The following is a 14,437-nucleotide window of genomic DNA, read 5'->3' as shown; positions in this document are numbered from 1 at the left end:
GCATGTGTAGTGGCTGAGATTGGGTTGGACCCTCTGGCTCATGGTCAAACCATGATTGAGCACATGGTCAACCACAGTTGCCCAAATCTCATTAGATGTGACCATTCTCCTTTCTTCTTCCTCTTCCTTCTCCTTGTCCTCCTCCTCCTCCTCCTCCTCCTCCTTCTCTCTGTCCACCCACTCCTCTACCTCCTCCTCGTCCTCCTCTCACTCTTACCCCTCTCCTTATCTGGTTGTCGATCTCTTCACCCCTCTCCTTATCTGGTTGTCGATCTCTTCAAGGTTCTCCGTTGTTCACCCAACAAAACGGAGGCTCTCAAGTCCCTTTTATGCTGCAGTCCTGATTGCAAATAGCTCACCAGATCTGAATGTTTAGAGATTTGACTATTTGTGTGTTGTAGGTTGATGCTTTGAGATTTTATGTGAGAAGTGTGTGCAACAACTGAACATTGTGTGTAGTGTTTGGACAACAAGGTAATGTGTAATTGACATCAGAGTGTAAAGAAGGAAAGTCAGAGTCTAATGCAGATAAGGGAGTGTGATGTTGTGCAAATTGTGCCAAGTTTTCGATTTTTGTGTGTTAACAATCGTGAAAAACTGTAGTTGACAGATGTGCTCATGCAGGCAGGATCTTCAAGCAACAACCATATGAAAAGGCTAATACACAAGTATTAAAAGAGAGAGAGAGAGAGAGAGAGGAAGGGAGGGAGAGAGAGGAGGAGAGATGTACTGAGGAAAGGGAGAAACAGACAGACAAGTGAGACAACGGTGAGAGAGTTGAGTGGGAGTCAGCGAGAATGCATCGTTATCTGTGTGTTGGACCCTGACTTCTCGGTTTCCCAGAAGAGAAGAGAACCAAGAGAAAAGATTAAAATAATGGTACAATGAACAACAATATCGTTATATGAAAAGAATAGTAAATCTAGTGAATATAATTGGTTACTAAATGTCCACTTAACTTCAGTGAGTGCTACATAGCAAACACAGGAGTAAGATGGAAATTCTCCGTCAGTAAATTTGGCATCGACCGGGTTAACGGTGCCGGAGATTAGCTGGTCACAGACGGACGGACGGACGGACGGACGGACACACGGACACACGGACGGACGGAGTGCAAAACATACTCTCTCCCCATGCCTTCGGCCTGGTGGAGACAATAAGCAGGGGCTGCAGGGGTTGAGTAGCACTGCTCTATAGTAGACTGAGGTGGACTGACTGTATCTGTCCACATCATGGACATCGTTTCAGAAGTGTCCTTTTTCAAACCAACTTTGTATTTAAGCAGTCAATTTCTGTTAGTCAGGGTTATTTTTACCCCTCGTCATTTTGGATTCAGACTTGTTGGGCTATCTCCAAATAACATGTGAGTTTTCCATGTATTTCTGTAATGGTATGTCTCGCTGGGAATAAATTGTATCCCACATTGATAGTTTGACAACAGTTTCTGTCTCCGTTTATTTGCGCAATGTTTACCATTCGAACAGAGAACTATTACAGTAAATTCACATCAGTAGGTAGGGTGTTCTTTGTTTGCAATACATTTTTATTGTTGGACCTCACGGGTATGGCAATCCGACTCAACAAAAAAATAGCAAATCTTCAAACTCTTCCTTCTGACACTTGTAGATCGACTATTTTATTTGGTGCCAGGGATGTGCACACATAGATATCAAAGGGGGCTATAGGCCCCTGCCCTTTTACCCGTCTGTAAAACAACTGCCCTCTCCAGACCACGAATGCAGCATTTACTATGGCGAAAGAATGCGTCGCAGCGCGACACGTTGTGAGCTTGTAGATCTGTCATTTTCGCAATTTTGGGCCAAAAGTGCCCTCTTATGGGATTTCAGCCACTGCCTCTCTGCACGTGCCTGTTTGGTGCTCGAATGATTATGTGTAAGAAAGAGGGTACTTCCTTGGATCCTGGTGCTTCATGCCCTGGGTGAGCAACTTCAATGAAATAAATAGGTGGGGGCGGGGCAGTCCATTCTCTAGATTATAACTCTACGGTGTCCAGAGCCATATATGGGCATGTCAATGTCCAAGCATGATAGACACAGTATGGAATTTGACACACCTAAAACATTGCCTAAAGTGCATTGTTGAACTTGCCCCTATCTATATAACACGCCTATACTTTGTTGTTGTCCTCATACCTGACGAAGTTATTTTTGAATTGAATACAATTCCTGTGAGAGCTACGACAGTGTGCGGAGCTAAAACAGTGTGCGGACTATACTTCTCCTTCTCCTGTACATGTCTTTTTGTTCAGCACCTGAACGTTTTTTTTTTTAGAGATGTGCCTACTTTCCTTTGGATTCCGTTTCCCGCATGGCCAATTACACGCACAGTACATTTTGGTTGGTTCTGACATGAAAACATCTTTCTGAGTATACCACTGTTCTGATCAAATCTCCATCTGCATGTATAGGTGGGACAGCTAGCTGCCGCGGGAAGCAGTCATGGCGCTGAGGAAACTGAAGCGGCTCATGTGCCTGAGTCCTGTCATCCCCCTTCTCTCTCTCGCACTGCTGCTTTGGGCATACAGGTAGGCTATATGTGACTAAATTTTGAATTTTCGTTTTGTCATATCATATGAAAGCAGGGAGTAGCTTCAAATAGCTTCAAATAGAGATATTGGTTGTTGAGTTTGACCCACCAGTTTTGAAGATGCGGCTTATAGAGTAATGTCTTGCAGAAAACAACAAGTTGAGAAAACAGACTTGAAAGGTTCACTTCTGTGGTCTCTAACATTACACCTAGCACCTAGTTTAAGCATTTATTTCATATTTACATGTCAATTTCAGCTCTGACACTTATTCCAGACATGCTCTAGTATGTGAAGAGTCTGCCTGTGATATTAACTCATTAAGGAAAAAACGTTTTTCTCCTCTGGTGAAAAGCTGGAATTTGCGCGATGGCAGGCTCTCAGTCAAATCTGGTCACATATGTCACACAACTGGTCTGACCGTTGTGCACTATGCAAATTACAGTATTGCATAATTGCAATAAATCAGTTGAAATTATATTTTTGCATAGGTTTATATATTCTAATGTGACAATTATATTCTCAATTAAATTAGGCTATTTGTATTTTGTTATTGGTTCAAAAGGGAAAAGAATAAAACTGTATAAACAATAAGACATAATGGGCCCATATGGCCCTATCTTGTGTTGCAAGAGGAAGAAATAGAGTCCGCAACACTGGTAGAAAACTCAGCTCCACTGGTTTATTGATTTATTATTATTATTATCCTGAGATTCATACATGTGTCTCCTTTATAGACAAACAATTAAGAGTCAAACATGGAACTATTTAGAAATACCCTATTGGCCTGAATATAATATAATATAGAAATATAATATTTCTCCAATGGAAATATCCTAAAAAAAAACAGGGCCGTGTTATAATTGGGGAATAGACAATTTGACATTCAATGTTATTTTTCCACAAAAATGATTCTTGAAAAATGGGGGTCGTCTTATAATGAGAGTCGTCTTATATTCAGGACAATACGGTAGTTCCTATATAGCTGACAGACTGAACTAACAGGTGAATACTGTGATATCTAAATAGACCTGCAGAGACAAGGCAAATGTCCTTCTTCAGTGGAACGCTCATAGAAGCTGTGACTATAATCATGAATAAGAATAGTATAGTATTGTCATCCTTCTATTACAACGTGAAGAGGTGTAAAACACACCCAGTGCCCACTTTGTACCTGGAGACTGAAGAAGTATTTTTTTTCTGGTTCTTCTCTCCGCGACCCGCCTGTGCCAAAACGAGGGACCTCGTCTTTCTTTAATTTCATTTAATCGAGTAATTAAAAAATAAAATTACTTTTTGTTTTGTTTTTAAGTCAGGGCGATAGGCCTACTCAAAACCTGTCAATGCGAGACATCAGTGCACTGACTTAAACTGGATATATAGGGGTGGGTATTGTGTTCTCAGCAGTGTGATGTACAAGGGTTGTTTGGAAACTCATGGAAAGGTCTTTGCATAAGGCTGATAAGGGGCTATACGCATACAGAGTACGGTATAATTAACATGTCTGAGAAATTGATGAATTAATATCAATTGTTCTGTGGCAGAGGCGTATTTACAACAGAGGCGGCAAGGCAGGCTTCAGCTTCCTCCCTAACTCCTTTTGAAAAACATGAGGAAAAACACCAAACCCGAGAAATTAGTGAGTCTCACCCATAGGAATGCATAGGAATGCAAATACATGGACCATCACCTGGCAGGAGAAAAACCTGTTTAGTGTTTCTGATTGTGCAACCACAAAGTCGTCTTAAAAGTGGGACGTCAATGAAGTTAGTACAGCCTGAGAACGCTTTGTTGCCACTCAATTTACGGAAATTAAGTGTCCTTACTTCCAATCGCAATGTTGAAACGAGACACTAATTTGTGCAGGACGTCATGTTCGCCTTATCTGTAATGCTGCATATGTAGGCCTATACTGTGCTTTTTAAAAATACAAACAATGATTACCGTCTTTCAGTTTTGAAGTGTTGTTTCTTTTGTCCATAACGTTTTTTTTTGTGGACAAAATAAATCTTTATTTTAACCTTTGCCTTTATTTTTGTCTATACCCAAAATGTCATCCCTGCATACGCCACTGTTCTGTGGCAAGATCTGTGATTGGTCTTGGGACAAGGCCTGTTTTAGATAGCTTGGCCTTGGGCCATGCCGTAAAGAGAGAATGGAATGAATTCAGATATGTTCTCATTGGACCTACTGTAGCCCTGATGGAATGGCCGAAATGTGGAGCCAGAACTACAGATTTAAGTGCAAGTTACCTCCAGAACCTCCTCCACCACAACCAGGTGATGTCCTTGTTTCTATGTTTGATAGGTCACCCTACAGCCCTGGGTATAACAGCCCTTTATTTGTTCTGCTCTTGGCAGTGCGTAGCAATTCATTGAATTAATTCATGATCAGAGACATACTTACTTAAATAACAAAATGGGGTTTGTTCGATTTTTTTTCTCCAACTTTTTTCATTTTCAAAAAACAAAAAAACACACCAAAGGACACTATGAGTCACCAGAAAAATGGACGGGTATTTTCGATGAATCATGGTTAAAAATGGAGTTTAAAGTTACAATGGGAGGGGGCCGGGGCAGCTAAAATGAATATCAAATATCTAAATACTGAATCGAGCAACTTAAAAACTGGGGTGTTCACATAAGCCTGAGTAGACGATGAAATTATGTTTTTTTTAAAGTGAAATATCCCTTTAATATCACTAACTAACTAGAAAGGGGCGCTCCGCGGACCGAACATCTCTCTGCCAGGCTGCATATTGCCTATAGCCAAGGCGGTGTAGCATGCATTGCAGCTATGTAGCTGCAATGCATGCATTGCATTTCTACATGATACAGTGTGCAGGGGCAGAGATAAAGAGTGGCTTACGCAAATCTGACATTAATCATGGATATTTTTCCCGCCAATATTGCGGCACATCTGTATGTCTGAGAATGAAAAAGTTTGCAAAAAGATGAATTGCCACACACTCTATAGACTATAGAGGGTATGCGCATGACATCATCGTACCTGGAAGTTATGCGGGAACGCCCACTGAGTGGCAAAAAAACACTTTCTGGCCTTGACAGCCCATTCATCCAAACAGAAAAGTCCTGTCTGATTGCATTAAACAATGTTAAACTCACCAACATTGCAGCTGTACGAAAAGCTTGAATTATCCTCTTTCTATCTGCAAAGTTTTTGTTTCATAAAAATCCAAATCCTATGAGCTACTTTCTGTCAAGAAATGCCCTGCATTTGATTATTTTGATTGATTATTCTAAGTGTCAGAGTTTGGAAGTGCTTGTTTTCAATAACACAACATGCTGCCTCCTGTATTATGTGGCTTCGTACACACATATCAGACGAACATGCTCTGTGCTGTCCGTGTTTTATGGCCGCCTCAATGCTTTTCCAATGGAAGTCACGTGGTTTGACCAAACAAGCCTGAGACATTTAGAAACAGGTGGTACGCAGGACGGTTGAGTGATTTCCAACGAGCGCTTCCAAACTCCAACACTCCATGCTGCTCAATGTTTTGCCACTCAGTCTAGATGAGGGGGGCGTGTCCTGATGGGAAAATCACTGCATACTCTCTATATACACAGTCTAATCTCTATAAGATTAGACTGTGTATATGTGTTGCAATGTGTGTTTCATAGCCTACAAGGCCGCTGGGTCGCAAGACAAATTTCAGTGCAAACTGACAATAAAGTACTATATATTATCATATCATTAGACTAATAGAAATAATGTCATTCATGTTCCCTTCCCTCTGCTGTTCAATGCCTGCATCCACATGAAGAGAAGGTGCCCCTACAGTAGTTGCGGTCAATGGGACGCATACACTGCTGCTCTCGGCATACATGGAGCACCGAACATTCAGAAAAAAGGTTTGCACTTATATGCAGATCAATATTTATATCTGATACTTTTTTTGTAATGAAAATATACTATTATGAATCTTCCAAATACCTGCTAACTGAATCTGCAGTGTGCCTTCAGTGTGCAGGTCAATCATCTCTATCTAGAATCTAGATTGCATCAAGGCTGCAAAAGCTGGTTTAACGTTTAGCTGGGATGAAAGCTTGTATTCTCGTGGCATTCATGGCACATGCAATCCTGTCTCCCTCATCCTCTAAGGTCCGTGTCATTGCTGTAGCACTGCGGACAGAAGCAGTGGCCTATCGCTGCGTCCTCTCATGCCAAGGAGAGTGCCGCACCTCCGTGGGCGACAGCTGGATTCACTCAGACCACTTCGGCTTTGAGTACGGAACAGTGGATATCCTGTGCCGCCACCCTTGGGATTGTGGGGTGCCCTCTCATGTCGCTGTAACTTCTATTGGCACAGATGGTACTACATGAAATTAATGGTTGGATGCAGGGAGTATAGAGCGTCCCTTTCATGACGACGACAGGCACAGGAAATAATTCCCCATTCATTTTCCCCCGTAGACATTTCAAAAAGTATTTATTTAAAGATCTGTAAGCCTCGAACAAAGCCAACTGGGTTTGTGACAAATCATGACAACAAACACAATATTTTGGGCCAAACAAATAATTAGAAAGAAAGAAAAATGGGCAGGTTACAACACTTTTTGTTGTTGTTTTTCTTCTTTGTAATTAATTGTTCAGCCCAAAAAAATGTTGTCATGATTTGTCACGATCCGAGTTGGCTTTGTTTACAGATCTTTAAATAAATACTTTTTGAAATGTCTATGGGGAAAATGAATGAGGAATTATTTCCTGGGCCTGTCGTCGTCTGCGACGCTCCATAGAGGAGACAGAGCACTTTACTTCATCAGTTTTTAGAATGAACCTTTGAAAGGATAATGATGGTAACATCCAAAACATTTTGGCCGGTGAAAGTTACATATTTTCAAATGTAACACATACCCGCAAACCCTTTATTCAGTAAAAAAATGCAATTGTATTAAATATTATTTATTCAAAATTGACCTTTAAATGATGCTGTGAAACAGGACAATTGACGCGTTACTATAGCAAAAAGAAAATCCGTACATACTTCGGTGAGTGGATTATTATAATAATTGTTTTCTGTGACAACCGTGACATTTTAAAGATATGTTTTGGCGTTCTTTGCCGTATTGATAGGGTACAGTAATTGGACAGGAAGGGGGGAGAGAGATGGGAGGGCATGCGGCAGGGGCCGACAGGCTCGGGACTCGAGCATGCGGCACACTGTCAGGCTGGATTACCAGCTGAGTGGTCCAACCGGCTGGGCCGTGGCTGAGTTATATACTCCAGTTATATACTGAGTTATATACTCCATTTGTATATAATTCACGTATTTTCGATTATGTTTTCAGAGTGTACAGTGTATGTGTGCGTCTGAATCCGGAAGCTGCTTGATCAGTATCAAAGTTCAGGTGGACCAATGCAGTGTTTCTCAAATCTCAACCTGTGTGGGTCGACACCTGATTTTCAGGGGGTCCCCAGGTTACAGTGAAGTGACAATTTAAGGACTTTTAAGAGTTAAGACCTAATGCGTGTGACACGTCACTAGTTTGGGTTCTGGAGAGATATCAAAATTCTCTTTTTGGTCTCGAGCTAAAATGTTTGGGAACCACTGCTTTTTCGACCATATACTACAGATGGTTGTGTGTCTTGTTTTTGTCTGTAAGGTGAGGAGCAGCAGCCAGTGTTTCTGGATGTGTTGAACCAGCAGATGAGAAGCGACTCCTTTCCTCACAACTTTACAGTTTGCCTCTCTACCATGTTTAACTTCACCAATGCACTGCAGGTAGGCTACCGGTCTTGCGTCACCTCGCATATCCCATATCTTTGTCAGGCATGCCCAAATATAACCTGACTTCGCCAGATTGCGGCAGTATTGAGTTCACCAGTTCCCTCCAATAGGCACGTTAGCAGCGAAGAAAGCTTGACCTGCATAGCAACCGTTGCTAAACTATTTGGATTGGCATTGGACAATCACTTTTTGGGGTGGGATTTAGTGAAGGGCTGATTGATATATCTTTACTTACTTTGTCCTAATATGGACTTCTAATTAGCAATGTCTCAAACCAATCTGTTAAATAGGCAAGATAATAATAACTACACCTGCTCCTAGAACTCCCACTATCAATTTTGGGAATTGTCTCCCGGACTATCTCAATGCTTAAGAATGCACTCAGAGCATAAGATTTGAACCAAGCGTGTAATCACGACTTAATTTCCTGTGATAAATATGAGGTGTGTATAAAATCAGTAGTGTGTGTCGCCGTGCCTTTCCGTTACTCACCGAGGCACCAACTCAGCTCCTTTTTCGGACCCTTTTATTCAATTTTTTTAATTTTTTAACAACTTAGAGAAATGATCCAAACTGAAGATAATAGACTTTATTTATTTAGCTCAGCACAGCAAAAAAGGCATTATAGAAAAAAAGTATTAAATGTTCACAAATAAAAAACACGTAAAAAAACACAAAAATGGAAAACTGGTTTCTTAAAAATAGCCTTTAAATTTAGGCTGGTTCTTCTTCATTAATATATTATATACTTCTTAAAGGATTACATATAGATTAAATATTGTGAATACATCTGCAAAGCTGCTCATTTATATATTTCTTCTTTTCTAGTGCTTGAGCTATGATTGTCTGTAATCGCATTACACACTGCTGTCCAACCACTGTCTCTCCTCCATCTCTCCATCTCTCCATGTGTATGTGTGTATGTGTGCGTGCATGCGTCCATGTGTGTGTGGCTGTGTTGCCTAATGAGCCCGCAGGTCATTAGGCCCTGGGCGCCTGTTCTCCATGAGGAAGACAGGGAGAGAGAGAGAGAGAGAGAGAGAGAACAAGAATTTATATTCCATATAATATCGGGTGAAATATACTCAGGTCTGATGGTTTAGTGTTCTAGGGTTAATACACTAGCCTATAGCCTGTAGTCAAAGTTGTGGTTTGAGAAACATTACTTGTGAGTCATTTACAGACCGTATACCTTGTGTGGTGACCCTTTCTTTCAGCTGGTCCAGAGCATGGAGATGTACAGGTTACTGGGGGTGACCAGAGTGGTCATCTACAAGACCAACTGTAGCGCAGATATACAGAGGATTCTGGACTACTACACACACACAGGTAGATGATTGTGTGTGTGTGTGTGTGTGTGTGTGTGTGTGTGTGTGTGTGTGTGTGTGTGTGTGTGTGTGTGTGTGTGTGTGTGTGTGTGTGTGTGTGTGTGTGTGTGTGTGTGTGTGTGTGTGTGTGTGTGTGCGTGCGTGTGCATTTTCACGATTTTTCAAAAATAGCAGACCTACAAGTTCATAGCGTGGCACTCAGTGCCGCGCTATGAGCTTGTAGATCTGCTATTTTTCAATAGCTAAAGTAGAACATAATGCTTTAAATTAAAACACCAAAAGGGGTTCCCGCCCAGAATGGGTTGACAATAATGCAATTCTTTGATCCCTCCAAGGTCTGGTGGAGGTGATTCCGTGGTCCATGGCCAGTCATCTGAAGATGTCTGCGAGCTGGCGCCCTGAACTGGGTCCTGGTCAGATGCATTACTACGGCCAAGTCCCTGCTCTGAATGACTGCGTCTACAGATACATGTACCAGACACAGTACATCGCGCTGCACGACATAGATGAGCTCATACTGCCCCAACAAGTGGACAGGTATATCTCTGTGAAATGTCATACCCTGCTGTGAACGACATAGATGAGCTCATACTGCCCCAACAAGTGGACAGGTATATCTCTGTGAAATGTCATAGATGAGCTCATACTGCCCCAACAAGTGGACAGGTATATCTCTGTGAAATGTCATAGATGAGCTCATACTGCCCCAACAAGTGGACAGGTATATCTCTGTGAAATGTCATAGATGAGCTCATACTGCCCAAACAAGTGGACAGGTATATCTCTGTGAAATGTCATAGATGAGCTCATACTGCCCCAACAAGTGGACAGGTATATCTCTGTGAAATGTCATAGATGAGCTCATACTGCCCCAACAAGTGGACAGGTATATCTCTGTGAAATGTCATAGATGAGCTCATACTGCCCCAACAAGTGGACAGGTATATCTCTGTGAAATGTCATAGATGAGCTCATACTGCCCCAACAAGTGGACAGGTATATCTCTGTGAAATGTCATAGATGAGCTCATACTGCCCCAACAAGTGGACAGGTATATCTCTACATAGATGAGCTCATACTGCCCCAACAAGTGGACAGGTATATCTCTACATAGATGAGCTCATACTGCCCCAACAAGTGGACAGGTATATCTCTACATAGATGAGCTCATACTGCCCCAACAAGTGGACAGGTATATCTCTACATAGATGAGCTCATACTGCCCCAACAAGTGGACAGGTATATCTCTACATAGATGAGCTCATACTGCCCCAACAAGTGGACAGGTATATCTCCTATGGAATGCCATTCCTGCCGTATCTAGATATAAATACATAAATAAATAAATGCATTTATAAAGCATGAAATGCTCAAATAAATAAATAATTGTGCAAAGAAATATACAATTAAATATTGAAATGTATTCATTTATGTGACCATTTATGTATTTAATTATTTATTTATATATTTATTTAATTATTTATTTCCTTATTTATTTACGTATTTATTTATTTAATTATTTATTTAAACATTTAATTATTTATTTAAACATTTAATTATTTATTTATGTATTTATTTCCTTATTTATTTACGTATTTATTTATTTAATTATTTATTTAAACATTTAATTATTTATTTAAACATTTAATTATTTATTTATGTATTTATTTCCTTATTTATTTACGTATTTATTTATTTAATTATTTATTTAAACATTTAATTACTTATTTAAACATTTAATTATTTATTTATGTATTTATTTCCTTATTTATTTACGTATTTATTTATTTAATTATTTATTTAAGCATTTAATTATTTATTTAAACATTTAATTATTTAATTATTTAAACATTTATTTAAACATTTATTTAAACATTTATTTCATGCCGTATTTCACTGACGGTATGTTAATGAGGGGGCGTGTCTTGCCCATTCAGGCTTGAGCAATCAAACCCAGAGTGCCCAGGTGGGGGTCCGCGGGGGTCCACGGGGGTCCGCGGGGTATGCACACACACGCACGCGCGCACGCCGCACACACACGCGTGTGTATAGAGGGAGGGCGGGGGGTCTCAAGGTTCGGGGACCCCTGTCTCGTGCCCAGGTGGGGGTCCGCGGGATATCTCGGCCGTCCCTGGGCCGTTTCGTACGGGGTGAATCTCGTTCGAACCGGGCCGCCGTCCCGGACGCGCTCCCGGTGGTCTCGTGCCCAGGTGGGGGTCCGCGGGGGTCCGCGGGGTATCTCTTTCATTTCTCAACCATTTTGTACGGGGGTGGGTTCGTTGGAATCGTGTCACCCCCCTGGGGGAGTTTTTGGGGGTCTCAAGGTTCGGGGACTCCTAGGGACCCCCAGGGACCCCCCAGGGACCCCCCAGGGACCCCCACATGGTAACTCTCTCATTTCTCTACCATTTTGGACGGGGGTGGGTTCGTTGGAATCGTGTCACCCCCCTGGGGGAGTTTTTGGGGGTCTCAAGGTTCGGGGACCCCTAGGGACCCCCAGGGACCCCCACATGGTAACTCTCTCATTTCTCTACCATTTTGGACGGGGGTGGGTTCGTTGGAATCGTGTCACCCCCCTGGGGGAGTTTTTGGGGGTCTCAAGGTTCGGGGACCCCTAGGGACCCCCAGGGACCCCCCAGGGACCCCCACATGGTAACTCTCTCATTTCTCTACCATTTTGGACGGGGGTGGGTTCGTTGGAATCGTGTCACCCCCCTGGGGGAGTTTTTGGGGGTCTCAAGGTTCGGGGACCCCTAGGGACCCCCAGGGACCCCCCAGGGACCCCCAGGGACCCCCCAGGGACCCCCACATGGTAACTCTTTCATTTCTCTACCATTTTGGACGGGGGTGGGTTCGTTGGAATCGTGTCGCCCCCTGGGGGTGTCTTTGGGGTTCTCAAGGTACCTATGTAGACTCACTTTTTGACGCTGCATCCTGTTGCTGTGCGACGTCTAGAAAGTGGTGAAATAGCAGACGGAAGGGGAAACACATAGTATAAAAATGAGCATGTACTTATCTAGACTTACTTTTCGACGCTGAATCCAGATATCATAATGTTGAGACTGTCCGATCCCAGGAAAGTGGTCAAAAATGGCACCAAGGTTTTGTAAAAGTGTCACAATATTTCGACCCGATTCCAACGGTGGTGGTCTTATCTCTCTACGATGTCAGGAAGTGGGTGTAAACGCCTCCTATCGGTCTCTTGCCCTCGAAACACGTCTGGGAAAAAGTGAGACCATTTTCGGACTCAGCACGACAAGCTGAACACGCTGATATGTGTTTCCCAGCACACAGACTTACGGTTCTCTTAACTGGCTAGCGTTAGGGTTAGTTTTCAACGCGCGATAGCTCGGGAACGATAGGTTCGTCAGCCAAGTAATTCACATGGGCGCGTACAGCTCTCCAAGATCTACGCTCCGATAGGTCCGACATTCTCGTGCGACACCCGTAGCAAGAGTTCGCCAACTCTGACCTGTAATCCACAAGCCATATAGACATGATAAACCGTACAGTGTATTGAATGGTAAAATGCTAACCCTAATTTTGAGAACCACACGTCCGTGCGCGGGGAGACACATATTGGCGCGTTCGTCTCATGGATAGCTATGCGTGGATGTAAAGCACGCCCATTTTCGACCTTTGTGGGAGGAGCTATCACGCATCAAAGTCCCAACCCTAGTTTTCTGAACCACATGACCGTGTGTGGAGAAACACATATCAGATTGTTCGTCCTGACAAGCTATATAACATACTAAAAGATGGGCCCCTAATATCCAATGGTTTTTGACTTAGAGGCCTTAGAGAGGCTAGAAAAATAACAAAACATTATTTTTCAACGGGACCAATTCCATTAAATCCAGCGTGAAAAAGTGAGTCAGACTAAGTCGTTTTTGTAAAAAAAAAATATATATATTTGTGTTTGTGGGGTCCAAAAAACGTGTCTAAAAAAATATCTAAAATATTTAGAAGTGTCGTAGAGACTTGAAACCAATTCCATTGGATTCCCTGTGCTTCAGACATGGATAAACACCCTTTGTTTTAGAAAAATTGGTTATTCCCTGTCGATTATAGCCTTAAAGGGCCTCAACGCCATACAAAGGTCACGGGCGTGACCATTGATAGTTAGAAGTGTCGTAGAGACTCAGGACCAAGTTCATTGGATTCAGCTGGATGAGAAGAAGAACAAATTTGCCTGCTCAAAACAAACGGACACATTTTGGATTTTTAATTGATTTTAACGCGTTGGAGGCCACTAAAAATCAAATTTTTTAAGGATTCCTCTAAATACACTTCCCCCCCCTATGTCAAGTAAGGGAAATCTAATGGTGTTAGTTTTAACTGTCTAGAAGACTTAAAATGGGTCAAATTGCTGTTTGAAAGTTTAAAAAAAAATCATATTTTCTCGAATTTTAGTCAGTTTGCTCCAAAACTCCTTCTACCCCCACTAAACCTGAATCAGAATATGTAGGTTATATCTCAATCCGACAACCAGAAGTGCCTTAATTGGCCCTTAGTTGGCTAATTATACAGTTCGATTTCGCCTCAGATTGTTCATCTCGACGAGCTCTATAACATATCCAAAGATGGGCTTCTAATATCATTTCCCCATGGAGATATAGCCCCTAGAAGGTTTACAAAATAGCCGATCTACAAGTCCTAGAAGAATTGCACTAGGACAGCCAGGATTTTGGCTACCCCCCCCCTAAATCAAGTGCACTGAGTTCGATGGATCTGACAAACCGGTCAAACTGGTTCTCAAGGTATTTTGAGGATGGACATTCAACATTTCGTCACCTTATTAAACTATTTGCCTAA

The 14,437-nt window shown here is 42.0% G+C and overlaps 1 protein-coding gene across 3 annotated transcripts in view; it reads left to right on the top strand.

Annotated features, from left to right (window-relative positions):
- The window catches only part of LOC306932648 (uncharacterized protein), a 33,693-nt gene that overhangs the window by 6,469 nt on the left and 12,787 nt on the right, over positions 1-14,437 (top strand). For all 3 annotated transcript variants that reach the window (XR_013791136.1, XM_079514535.1, XM_079514536.1), the window contains exons 2-8: positions 2,429-2,545; positions 4,742-4,824; positions 6,335-6,417; positions 6,668-6,878; positions 8,170-8,288; positions 9,512-9,623; positions 9,958-10,159. Coding sequence is in view for 2 of the 3 variants with exons in the window: in XM_079514535.1 (XP_079370661.1) it covers positions 2,460-2,545; positions 4,742-4,824; positions 6,335-6,417; positions 6,668-6,878; positions 8,170-8,288; positions 9,512-9,623; positions 9,958-10,159 (896 nt within the window). In the remaining variant the exon portion in view is untranslated. The remainder of the gene's footprint in view (positions 1-2,428; positions 2,546-4,741; positions 4,825-6,334; positions 6,418-6,667; positions 6,879-8,169; positions 8,289-9,511; positions 9,624-9,957; positions 10,160-14,437) is intronic.

Source organism: Electrona antarctica (assembly GCF_951216825.1).
Source record: "Electrona antarctica genome assembly, chromosome: 11".
Taxonomy (NCBI): domain Eukaryota; kingdom Metazoa; phylum Chordata; class Actinopteri; order Myctophiformes; family Myctophidae; genus Electrona; species Electrona antarctica.
The sequence above is the reverse complement of the archived record's forward strand: the minus strand, read 5'-3'. Positions and strand labels throughout refer to the sequence as shown.